Source organism: Nipponia nippon, unplaced genomic scaffold, assembly GCF_047370975.1.
Source record: "Nipponia nippon isolate SJK-2023a ecotype South Korea unplaced genomic scaffold, ASM4737097v1 scaffold_14, whole genome shotgun sequence".
Classification (NCBI taxonomy): domain Eukaryota; kingdom Metazoa; phylum Chordata; class Aves; order Pelecaniformes; family Threskiornithidae; genus Nipponia; species Nipponia nippon.
The window spans coordinates 1,365,306-1,377,932 of record NW_028262330.1 but is presented as its reverse complement, the minus strand read 5'-3'; the positions used below and the strand labels follow the sequence as shown (position 1 = coordinate 1,377,932).

At 51.0% G+C, this 12,627-nt stretch overlaps 1 protein-coding gene across 3 annotated transcripts in view; it reads right to left on the bottom strand.

Moving 5' to 3' along the window:
* The window catches only part of UBE2O (ubiquitin conjugating enzyme E2 O), a 63,580-nt gene that overhangs the window by 5,136 nt on the left and 45,817 nt on the right, over positions 1 to 12,627 (bottom strand). For all 3 annotated transcript variants that reach the window (XM_087750530.1, XM_087750531.1, XM_087750532.1), the window contains 8 exons: positions 10,110 to 10,264; positions 8,513 to 8,625; positions 7,293 to 7,418; positions 6,008 to 6,097; positions 2,984 to 3,641; positions 1,914 to 2,050; positions 1,168 to 1,371; positions 388 to 445 (listed from right to left, as the gene is read on the bottom strand). In XM_087750530.1, the coding sequence (XP_087606656.1) occupies positions 388 to 445; positions 1,168 to 1,371; positions 1,914 to 2,050; positions 2,984 to 3,641; positions 6,008 to 6,097; positions 7,293 to 7,418; positions 8,513 to 8,625; positions 10,110 to 10,264 (1,541 nt within the window). The remainder of the gene's footprint in view (positions 1 to 387; positions 446 to 1,167; positions 1,372 to 1,913; positions 2,051 to 2,983; positions 3,642 to 6,007; positions 6,098 to 7,292; positions 7,419 to 8,512; positions 8,626 to 10,109; positions 10,265 to 12,627) is intronic.

The window sequence follows — 12,627 nt, the reverse complement described above, 5'->3', positions numbered from 1 at the left end:
CAGTGGGGATAAAAACAGTCCTGAGAATGAAGCCCAGTTTAGCAGCTTCAGCTAACTTCAGTAACTGGCTGAGGACACAGTGGCTCACCTTTGTCAGCTCAGAATAACAAGCGAAACAGCTCTGAGCTTAGCTGCCACAGTGAGAAGAAGGGAAACCATTCTGTCAGAGACCTGGGATGCAGCCAAAAATCAGGGCATGAAAAAGCTTGCACCTGCTTTGACTGCTGAACTGGAGAGATAAGGACACTGCTTTGTCCAGCAAGGTGAGAGCAGAAGGCAGCACTGACCCAGCTGGGATGGCAGATCCCAATTGTGTGCCCCCCCGTAAGCCTGCATCCCCTCCTCCCTCCGCCTCCTCCTGTCCCCAGGCTCTGCAGAAGCATTTACCTTGGATGGAGATGAGTACTTGAAGGAGGCTGGATTTACTGGTCCACCTTTCTGTGCCCTGAAATGCACATACAAATGCGTTACAGGGCTGAAGCACCACCAGTTTGCTCTGTGATAACTGTTAGATGCAGGGCGGCCCCAGTTTCTCTGCACCCCTCTCGCTAAGGTCCTGCGGCTCGCAGCAGGAACACGAGACCGACTCGACAAGCACGGGATGTGCTAGTGTCCCATTGTACCAACCCACCTCTCCGTTACTTTTTGCCGGCACTGCACCCCATCAGGCCAGTTCTGCCTGGAACGCTGTAACCCTGCACACCAGACACCAGTTCCAGCCCCGCCCCAGCTGCCCTGTCCGTCTGCCTGCCGAAACACAGCATTTCCCTGGCTCTGTTTGCTCCAAGTCTCCAGCTGGACTTTGTGCCGCACTAGGTGATTTGTCTGCCACATGGGAGGCAGGGACCCAAACCACGGGAGAGCACCCCGTGCTGGTGTTGGCATCTCTGCTCTGTCCCACCATGACGCAGCCCAGCAGGTCTGACCACAGGCTTCTCATCAAGGAAGGACAGACAAGAGCCTTACACAGTCCCAGAAGAAGCCAAACTACACCAGTTACCAGCTCCAGACACCTAAACCAGAGCCCAAAGCCAGAACTATCCCCAGCTCAAGCACCACCTGAGACCAGAAGCCACCCAGGACTCTTGGCCTGGTAGAAAGCGCCTTGTTCCCAAAGCGGCCTGGCACAACCACCGCTCCCCACGGGCGGGCAGATGAAAGCATTACCTTGCCTATCCACGTCCCCAGGAGGCTGACACACACTTTGCCGTTGTCGTACAGGTTGGGATTCAGTCTCCCACTGCACTGGGAGAGGTAGCGGAAGAGAGGCGGGACAGCAGGGTAGATGTTGGGGAGCTGGATATCGAAGAGAAAGAGGCCATCTTCATAGGGCGTGCGCGTGGGCCCTTTTATAAGTGCTGAGAAGAGATCCTGTGGAGAGAGGCAATATAAGTCAGGCACTGTGAAAAGTCCTCTTACCTTGGCAGGGTTGTATTTACGTAGAGGGAGAGAGGGGATGCGATTAACTCAGCCCTTGCAAGAGTCAGCTCAAGCAACGCATCTCAGAGCGCCTTCCCCCTTGAAGCTGCGCTTCTGCCACGGCCTGACGGCAGACCAAGCCTTCAGGTCTGAAGCAGGGCTTGAGAGGACGGCCAGCAATCCCCCGCTGCTCGCTGGTGACATCAGCCCCACGCTGGCTGCCTGCCTGCCCTTCCTGCTCGGTGGGACAGGCAGCCCAGGGGGCAAAGCACCCAAAATAGGCTTCCTGCAATGAGGAGCTCCCCATTGTTTGTAACCCTGCCTTGAGGAATGCGAAAGCAGCCGTTTACAGTAATTACAGCCATATTTCACATGCTGCACACATTCCTGCAGCTCTAATGCAAAGGATTAAGGCTAAGCAGGGAATTCCAAAGAAAGCAATCCGGATGCTGAGCCCAGCACTAAAACACAGGCATCCGAGAGCAGACACTTGCCATTCGATCCTCAAAGGTTTTAACCATGATGCCGTCAGGCAGGGAGGTGGCCAGGAGAGCCATCTCTTTCCGCACGGTGCTAAAGAACTTCTTTGCTTCTGGGGGCTGGAACTCCATTTTCTTGAAGGCATGGGTGTCTGTGGGGAAGGAGGAGAACGGAATTAAAGTCAGCCGTTGGAAACTGCCGAGGTTCCCTGTGACAGCAAATCTATCCATGTGTTAAAGCTATAATTGGGAAGAGAAGAGTTGACTTGCCTTGGTGCTGAGCCAGGAGGCAGCCTAGAGATTATTTGATTTTTCCCACACTGTACAGCAGCCACAACCTGCATCCTCTGTTCTCATGGTCCCACACAACATTGTCCCTGTGCCCCACAAGGAGCCCTGTCCCACAGCCGGGACAACGGGGCACCTCACGAAGTGACGCCCCTCTCTCTGCAAAAGCTAAGCACAGCTCCCCATCTTTATTTATACACACCTGCAGGTTCAGAACAGTTTGGCCACCTTTCCTTCTCACGTCTGGCCCGGCTGCCTGGCTCGCCGAGCACCTTGGGCTCTGCTGTCACCAGTGTTCCACACAACCAGATGCTCTTTTTTATTTTTGGCTGATTAACATTGGCACAAGCGGACAAGGACACTCACCCACCAAGGACACCCAGCACAAGAACACCAGCTGTTCCTGCTCTGCTTCTCAACCAATCCATCCCTGCAAAAAAGCCTGAACAAACCCTGTAGCTTTCAAGAAAGTATCTGCAACGGAAAGCGACTGATCTCCACAGCCCTCCAAAGTCAGTCACCCATGTGGACAAAGGGGAAGCCCACTTCTGTGGCTTGAGAGGTTACGGTAGTGCCTAGAGATGCCACCTAAAAGCCAGGTTGAAGTCCCAGAACAGATTGTGCTACAGAAGTTGTCTTAATTTCTCCTCCCCAGTTAATGAGCTGTGAAAAGGACTAGGAAGAAGAGAGGATACCCCATCTGAAAGGCCCAGAAGCAAAGGTTTTAGAGAAAGACAGACTGCAGGACAGCAATGAAGGACAGAGTATCCTGCGCTGGCCTGACCTGACACACTCACCTGGAGCATACTCCAACACGGAGAAGACTTCTCCCTTGGCACTGGTGAAGGTGACTCCAGGCTTGCCTCCACTCTGCTGGCAGAGCACTGGCGTCTCACTGGGCCACTCCGACCTCACTGGTGTCTGTGCCTCTGCTTTTTCTTCTTTTTTCTCCGTCTCCACCATGGCTTCCATCTTCTCCTCCTCTGCAATAGCCACATTATCCAAGGTCTTCTTTAGATTTTCCTGCAGCTTTTTAATATCGTCCAAGAATTTCTTCTCCCGAGTGGGTTTTTCCAGCTCCACAGTTGGGGAGGTGGGAGAGCCAGTCAGCAGCTGCTCCACAGTCATATTTTTCAGGCTTTCCAAGATCTTGATGGCCTCCTTTAGTTCTCGGAAGCTCTTTGGGGCTCCGTCCTTGCCAGCTTTCTCTGCAGCAAGATCTGCAACTGCCATAGCCACAGCTCCCTGGACTTGTTCCTCTACTTTTTTCACCTCCTCTGCTGCCGGCTCCTCAGGCTCTAACTCCTCAATTTTTGGGTGGTCGTCTTCCATGAGGCCATTGTCTGTCTCCCAGCTGTCGCTTTCATCCTCCCACTCAGAGGATGCCCCGCTGGTGCTGCCGTCAACAGAATCGTAGTCCGACTCCTCAATTTCTGATTCAATATTGTATAAGTGCTAAAGGAGAGCAGAGTTACAAGAAACTTAGGCTGAAGCACAGAGCTTTAGTTGTTTCCAAATGCAAGTCAGTTCTCCCCATGAAAAGGGAGCTTCCATCTAGGATTGGTTGGGCTGTTTCAACCCTTTCCATCTACAGAGGGTGGACTGGGTTTGATCCAAATAACATGCTCATCAATGACCGGCACAGATTACAAATCAGTATAGCCCCATCCTCCACCTTTCGAAGCAGGGGACTGGGGGAAAACCAGGGCAAGTTCTAGGTGGGCTGCAGCCATCCCAGCGGCTGGGATCCAGCCAGGGAGAGCACGCAGGCACCGAACAGCTACCTGGATGCCCCAGGGTTCCCGAATGCAGAGCTAGTCCAGGAGGTATTGGGTATCATGTGCGGAGTTAGTATTTCTGGTCCTGCTTCTGCACTGGCAACCGCGTTGGCGCAGAGCCCTGGCTTGGCTGCCTCCACACTCCAGCTCTGTGCCTTCCACAGAGACAATGCTGGAACCAGGAAAACATTCCCCCACCAGCTTTCTCCTTCTGCGGCACACAACGCTGCTTTAGCTGTTGTATGTCACTACTGCTTAAAATTCAGCTGGGACAATGAAGCCTAACCCAAGTTGCTGAATAAGCTCTTACATAAAATGTTCTCTTCCCCTTCACTACTAGAAGCTGAACCCATCCACGCTCCATCCAGCTTCACCTGTTTAATCGTGCTTTTGCACATGCTACGCCTCTCGCGAGGTTTCCCTGCAGAGGCTCACAGGCATGCTCCAGCTACGAGCTCCAACACAGAAGCAGGGGAGCAAGAACAACTTTGTAAGGCTGCGTTAGGAGTTTCAAGACGGAGCATTTTATCCACAGGCTTCTGACACTTGAATGACGGCCCAAGAATCCTCTTAATCTTGCAAGATACGACCCCAGAGGCTAAAACGCATGGACACTCGGTCATCTTGTCAAAGCCTTGAACTGAACCAGCACTGTTCAGCTAGTCCTGTGCCACCCAGAGACAGGCAGCCAGCAGGGGTTAGTTGGGTTCAACACAAGTGACTGCAGGCAGGAAAAGCCATCAAAACTCACTGCCCTCAAAGCTAATCCAAATCTGAGTCAGAAAGTTAATTAGACAGTTATGCCATCTTTATTTTTAGAGCTGCGAAAAAGCACCCAGACAGTTCGTCTCTGGGCACATGGACAGGCATTGATAAATCACGGTTTTACCAACTGATAATTCACGCTCCTGACATTTCCCCAACTCCCATCATTACGCAGACGAGCAGAATCGAAGGGACCGGCGTGACACAGCAGGAGCTGCCGCAGAGCCCCAGCACCGCAGCGTGAGAACAGCCCTTTGTGGAGCACACATCAGACTCCGATTGTGCCTGTGATCCAAGCACATGTGACAACAGGGGGAAGGGAGACAGCAGCCTGCTTTGTAACGCTCTAGTCCACTGCCATAGTGCAGGCATTGACTATTCTACTGTAATTAATGCAGAGCTGCTTGGTTTAAAAAGAAATCTTGATCGAGTGCTTGCTACTTGCAAATGCATCTCTGCAGCGGAGGCAGCAGCGCTCTCTCCACAGTGACGGAGATGGGACCCTACAGAAGCAGGTCTTCTCTTATCTTTAGGCTGTCTGCCGTAATTTGAGGCAACAAGGAGAAGAGACATGGGATGAAACTGTACGTGAAGCAGTGAATAAGATCACAAGACAGTACAACAAAAACCCTTAGAACAGTGCAGAAGACAAATCAATGGGGTTAAGTGGTTTAGCGTGGCTACATCTATATTTTTAAGTACGTACTTAACTCCTTTCCCTCCCCGCCCTGGGAAGAGATTCGGGTCTGCTCCCTAGGTTAGCTAAGGTCACAGCTTGCGGCTCTAGCCCAGCCTCTGGAGGAGCTTCTTTAGCCCAAGAAAAACCACTATGGTGCCATTTCACAAGCAAGACAGAACAAGCAATCGTCTTTCACCAGTACCTTAGTTGGGCAACGCAGTGAACCTGGGCTCAGTCAGAGCCGATGATCCCTGAGCTCTGCAACCCCCTCTGCAAAGCAGCGGGTGCCGGAGGCCAGCAGCAGGGCTGCGCTCAGAGCCGTGAACACGCAGTGCAGCACATGAAGGGAGCAACAGTCTGCCCATACTGTCTTATTCTCCGTATTCAAGAGCAGCGATGACCAGTAAGTCATTTCCTGACAAAGGAAGGATTTGCTTGCGCTAACAGACTTGGGAAGCCACCCTACCATATGGGAAGGCAGCAATAAATAGAGCAAGATTCCCTTACCCAGCGAATCTCTCTGCACCCAGGATTTAAAATCAAGATTTGTCACTCGGCTAAGAATTACAGGGATACCGCGAGCTGGAACAGGACCTCACCTGAGGCAGAATGATAGTCTTGGAGTTATCAGCCCACACCACTTCCACTTTACTGCTGACATCCACGCGAGCCACCTGTCCCACCGAAGGCTGTGGAAACAAGAGCAGGCTGTCAGGCCCTTTTCTTTCCCAGACATTTCAGTGCAGAGCCAGGAAGGTTTTGAGAAACAGATATTCCCCAGGTTGGAGACCCACCTAAAGCAATGCTTGCAGCCTGCCCCAGAAACGGCAGGAGTCCTGGGGTCCCACGCCAAGGGGGAGAAGAATCCTACAGCTTGGGTTTCCCTGAGAAACCCCACAACACTGCCGCGGAGATGGGGAAAATCCCCCCGCCCCAAGGAGGAGAGGACCAGGAGGGCTGGTCGGGCAGCGGATCCCGAGCTCTGATCAGGACCAGGGCCACCACAGGGCTGCGGCCCTTCGGCAGGCAGCACGGCCGGGACGCGGAGCGAGGGGACGGGACCTTCCCCGGGGGGGGGCTGCCCTCTAGCGGGGTGCCCACAGCCGGCCCCCGGCTCCCAGGCCCAGCGCCGGGGGCTCGCAGCGGCCTCTCCCAGCAGAGAGGGCAGGCGTGAACAGACAGGCCACAGCTGGCACCGGGCGTGCGCGGCAAGCGGCATCTTGCGCCAAAGGAGGTTTTTTAGGTCAGCTGAGCAAGCTCGGATGTGTTTCATGCTGCTGAAACTAGAACTGCCGTAAGAGCCGCGCTGTCCCTTTTAACCCTTTTTTAGGGCAGCAGTCTCAAAAGCTGGAGGTCTTCCCTGCACAGTAAGGAAGCCTGTTTGCTAGCAAAGAATGTATCCTCTACAATATAAATTGTTCCCTCTTCCTCCCCAGGAGATCAATCAGCTCAGCAAAATTAACATGTACGTAATAACTCAGATGAAAACCAGAACCCCAGTCCTCTGTTGCCAAGTGAAACTGGTTTCATGACAAATCCACCTTCACTCTTGCTCAGGAGCCCACAGAATATCCTCATATTAGAAGTTACTCCGAAATCCTAAGCAAGAGTTTTATTAAAAATCCTCAGGCATACGTTCGATTCTTGTCTCATCTTTGTTCTTCCTCTGCTATAGACTGTCACCAAGGTCAAAGGATTTCAAGGTTACATCTCCACCAGACTCAGAGGTTTGATATGTTAGTCATGACAGCAGGGGACACTGATACAAAACTAGCAAGCTAAGGAGTTTAAGATGCCCACGGGGCCTAAGGCCTTCCGACTCTTTCAGGTGTCTCCACTAATACCTGGTGACAATGCGGTCACATAACTGTGCCCAGAGCCTACCTCATCTTCCTTAGCTGTGGCTCCGTCCGAGTTGCCAATGCGAATCACGATGTCAGTAGTGCGGAAGCGAAAGTCTGGATGATCGGCAATATCATACACGCTCACGTCCTCCTCCTCCCCGATCAGCTGCATCGAGACAAAATGCGAACATGTCAGCCCCAGGACGCTGCACTGACCTTCAGAGCACGCCTTCAACACTCGAAAGTACTTTTTGTTATGTTTTGTCAGTTTTCAGTTGCTCCAACAACCTGCAAGGAGCTGCTACTGTCCCTTCTTGTCACCTCATCCTGTAGCACATCAAGGCACAACGAAAGGAAGCAGATATTCTGTCTCATCTGCTCACCCTCACCTTTACTTCAGGTTCCACTTCACTACAATCATGAGACATGCAAGAACAACATTTTATTCCCTTCTGAACACCCAGATTTCTCAAAGCAGTTCATTGGGGCACAAAGGGTTAGAGTTCACTTTTGAAACGATCCAAGGCAACAACAAGTGTCTGACAAAAGACTCGTCAATTAACGGGAAACATCTTTCCTTTGATTTCTCCTGGAGGAACAGAGCTAGGAGCCCACAAATAATGAGAAGCGGGTAAAGCGGAGCACAACCCCAGGCCAGACTGATGTTCTGCTTCTGGATGTAAAGGGCCCTGCTCAGTTACGACAATGTGGTCTCCCACCCTAAGGCAGAAAGCAGTACACCAGATTTGTGTGGCTCAAGTCCCCTCCCATCCCCAACTAGACTGCAGTCTAGCAAGACTGCAAAATACAGTGTTCCTACAAGCCCCGAGGAAAAGGTATTAGGCTGACTACAGGCAATAGTGCCCGGCAGAGGCAAGCAGGACAACACGCAATAGGTTGACTCTCTTTCCATGAACTAGCAAAGACATGGGAAGGAAAAATTCTAATAGTGAACTCAAGAAATCAACTGTCTGACAACTTCAGCAAAAATCTTCATCCGTACCAGAGCCTGATGTTGATTTATGGGATGTAAACCCTCTGCTTGGTCTTTGCTGCCTTGCAGGCTTCTACAAATATGAAGCGACATCACCTCTACCTAAGCCTCCCAGGCCCAAAAGCACATTGCTGTTCCCATCCTCAAGGACAAACTCAACTGCAGAGCTGACTCCCAGGCTTATCTGTGTTTATCTGTGAAGCTTGTGCTGTTTTGTGGCTGCTTTCTCTTAGCTGGTTCCAACGGGCAGTGGCTCCTGCACTTACCTCTACATCATCTCCGCTGGATTTCAACTTGAACCACTTCACCACACAGGTACGGCCAATATGGTCACCAGACTGCACGACTCCATACAACCCGGGGTCCTGGGAGCTCTGAGCTTTTGGTCGCAATGGTAGGGAAGAAAACAGACAAGTTAAGTGGAGGAGCACAGACTTTGCACAGCAACTGAAGCTGTCAGCTCCCAAGCTCTCACAGCTGAAACCTTCCATTTGTGAGCAGCAGGAGGAAAAATAGTTCTTCCTACACAGTCAAAATTGTACTTGGCTAATGAGTTGCACTATAATGGGGCACGGAGTGATGATGAAGTAAGGTTATGTTGCATTGGGCTGGGTGAACACATTCACTTTGAGACCACTTTTGAGCTCTGCCACCAAGAGAAAAGACGCTGCCACCTTAGTGCTCTGCTCTCCAGATCAGCTCTACACCAAGACCGTCAGAGTTTCTGGACAGGCTGGCCAAGAGCTCCCCGAGAGCAGCCCTGGCTGCCGAGCTCTTCATCTAGAAATGTGCCACCCACAACAGTTTTGGTCCTCTGGAAAAATGGACTGGACAAAGGTGGAAGGCAGGCAGGCATACATGTGCGTATACATGCATCGGAGATCCAGCAGCACCAAAGCTGGGCCTGGACCACCTCCCTAGGCCTGGGCTGTTACCCTGTACACCGGTATCCAGATACCTTTCAGATTTATCTGGATGCAAGATCCACCTCCCAGCACCCTTAGCAGGGGGATGCAAGGAACTGCGGGCATCCCAGACTGCTTGGAGAGTATGTTTGACAGACACAGAGGAATACAGATTCCCAGAGGCCAAACTAGAACGGTAGAGCTAGAGCTGATGGATAACTTCAGTTTCCACAAACCATGTCTAACCCACAGTCATCAGAAATGGCCACGCAAAACAGCATCTTTTTTTGCTAAGCCAGCTTTCCCTCTTCCCAGTCTGACAGTATCTTGTGCTCCCCACTGCTGAGGGTCTGTCCCTGCGAGAACAGAAGAGGAGCTGAGAGCCAGATGGTGTGCCATCAATATTTTGTATCCAAAAGCTGTAAGTCTCCTTGAACTTGTACTGTGAACTTGTGTACACTAGCGTTACCAACTGGTTTGGTGAAGAAAAGGGATGCAAGATGCCGCCTCTGGATCCCAAAACCCTCCAAGAAAAAAAATGGAGGGTCATGACAGGTAAGCCATACAGAAAAAGCAATGCAAGTCAGTCATTTCTCCCCTTACTCTGCGAGAGAGCTCAGAGACGTTTGCACTTTCAAGGAGAAGGTGGGCCACCTCTACCCTATAGAAATCCTGAGAATCCTAGCTTTGTTCCTTGGCATTTATTCCTTTCCCATTTTGCCTGTTGTCAATAGTTCATCCTTGGTATTTAGATAATGGTTCTCTGCTGACATTCGTGTTAAGTCACCTGAATCACTGTCTGTCCCTTGTTAGGCTCCTGCACCCACCTCAAGCGAGCACTACTAACAACTACTGTAAAAAGGGCTACAGTGTCCATTAGGAGATCCAGATTGAAGAATACTTCACAATTAAGAGCATGTTTGCTCCCTGAGGAGAGCATTGTTTTGACACCCAATACCTCTTTTGTCCACCACAAAATCCCCAGGGCAGAACTCGTTGTTGTCCAGATGGTGGACTGGAATCAGCTCGTTGGAGCGAATGTTTGTCTCCACGGTGCCATCCTGCCACATCACGTCAGCCGAAGTCATCGTGGTCACCACTTCTACGGCAACCCTGGGAACACAGAAAGGCAACGAGTTACCAGAGGGAACGTGCACGAGCACTACCAGAACGCGATGCTGCCAACATAAGGAATCAAGACGGATCTCAGCAACGCGAGGGTACCCGTATCAGCAGGCTGGGAAGCAAGTCAGGAAACTCCATCTAGACCCAGCAGAAGCAGCTACACAGCAGGTTTTGCTTTGACAGGTTCTCAGTCACTGCAGATATTACACTGCTGCAAGTCTATACTGCAGGAGGACTTACTTTCCAGGGAGTTGATGCTGAGCTCACTTTTATTCCTAGTGGAGCAAATTAACATCTAGTAGCACCCACTTTCTACCCCTGGCAGAGGCACAACAGGAGCTTCAAATACTTTGAAACTTAAGATCTTCTCCACTGAAGCACCTTCCAGCCTGGCAGCTCTGAGGAGTCTTTGAAACTAGGAGCATGGGACTGGAAAGGAAAGATAAAGGAGCATCCATCTCAGCCCTTCCAGAAAGGAAAAAAAAGAGCAGCAACACATTGAATGTGGGTAAAGCAAAAGAATTTTGTTTAAAAGAGACAAGTCTCCTTCCCAGCTGTTCAAACACATACATGTGTGTCTCTGCAGCTCAGAAATGAAACCCAAACATGCAACAATGGACCACACGCTGGTACTCCGCTGTGGAGCTCGACAGAGTTGCTTGAAGAGACAACTCGCTTGGGGGCAGGAGGAGCAGAGCTGCAGCCTAGCTGGCCAGGCTCTGCTAATGAGCCCTCCACCATTTTCATCTCTCCTACAGCACAGAAAAAATTGAATCCCTCGCTGATTTTAAATTTTGTCCTTATTTTGCTGGCCAGGACTTCCACACATAACACAAGTGCTGCATTTCTGTTGGTTTCAAGTCAAAGAAGATACAATAGGCAAACACAACTGTTTCCCTCCAGCACGGTTTTTATGGATGTCAGAGAAATATTTTAAAGTAGAAATAATATGAAGTTTCTCATAGGGCCAAGCACTCAACAGCAGAAATTATTGGAGAAGGAAATTGTAGCAGGTCAAGCGAGGTGGGCGACAGGCCAAGAGATGGGTCCTTGGGGGAAGCCGGGGCATGTGCAGCCAAGGACAAAGAGTGGAAAGGCAGGCCACCCAGGGAAGTGATACGGCCCCGTCTGCAGCGCAGTTATGCTGCTTCGCAAACAAAAATCATGACTTGGCATTAGTAAAAATCCCTGTATATCCTCACTAAAAGATAACCTGAGGTCTATGCGCTGCCCGGAGAGCTGCAGCAAGTCACTAAATGATGGTAAAGCCAGTTGCTGAGTTGGTCCCCTGCAGTCGGAGGTGCCCGTGAGCTGACACATCGGGTCTGGTGGCTGACGGCAGCGAGCCCGTCCGCTCTGCAGCTCTCAGCAGTGCTTGGCAGCACACCGCTGATGGTCTCACCACCTTCGCCTGAGCATTCGAACAGCGAAGACCGCTCGTACTGAGCTGTGACCAGCTGCCACATACGCCCTTTGAAGTGTCAGCTGGGGTTTCACATTCTGTGCTTAAAAACCTGTATTTCTTCTTTTCCGTGACACGGTCATCTCTGCAAAGCGTTCCAACAGCTGATCTCTGCATTTCCTTGTACGGAGCTGCCCAGACCCAGCGCAGGAATCTCTCGGTGTTGTCACAGGGATTTCTCCCCTTCTGCCTGTGCAGAAAGCTACCAGGTTTACCAGCTAAGCTCTCCTTAGCAAAGCCTTTGCTGAGGCAGAAGCACTCAGCAACAGGGAGTGAAGTGAAAATTGACCTGAGAATCAGTTCCCAGGCACTCTATCACACACTCCCCTCCTTTTTTTTTTTTTCCCTTCACTCGAATACTGCGCTGCTCGTGTTTGTGACCTTCAAATCCAATTTCTCCAAAACCCACAAGGACTAAGGGAACAACTCTCCTTGCATACAGGCAAAGCTAAAATACCCAAACAAAACATGAATGAAGCTCATGGCATTCTCAAACTACCGGATCCCCTGAATCCTGATAATGTCACTTTTCTGGGAGGATTCTCACGTATTATCTGCACTAGTTCATTTCTGAGGCAGGATCTGTATAGAACTAAGCAGCCCAGGGAAGCCAGCAAGACAGGCCAGCCAGCTGTCAGATGTCTTTGCACCCCTGAAAACATCCTCAAAGCTGCTGAGATCCAGTTTTATCTAGAAATGGGCAGATACCTGCAATCCTCCCTCCCGCAAGCTGCTGAAATAAATTCCTCTAAGGCTCTCAAGGAGTGTATTTTGTTCATTAAAAACCCACTAAGAACTATACTGCTGGCAAAAGCTGCAGATCTCTCTCCAGAGCAGGGTAAGGATAACAGAGACCACTGCAGTACGAATGCCTGCCAGCACAGCCCTC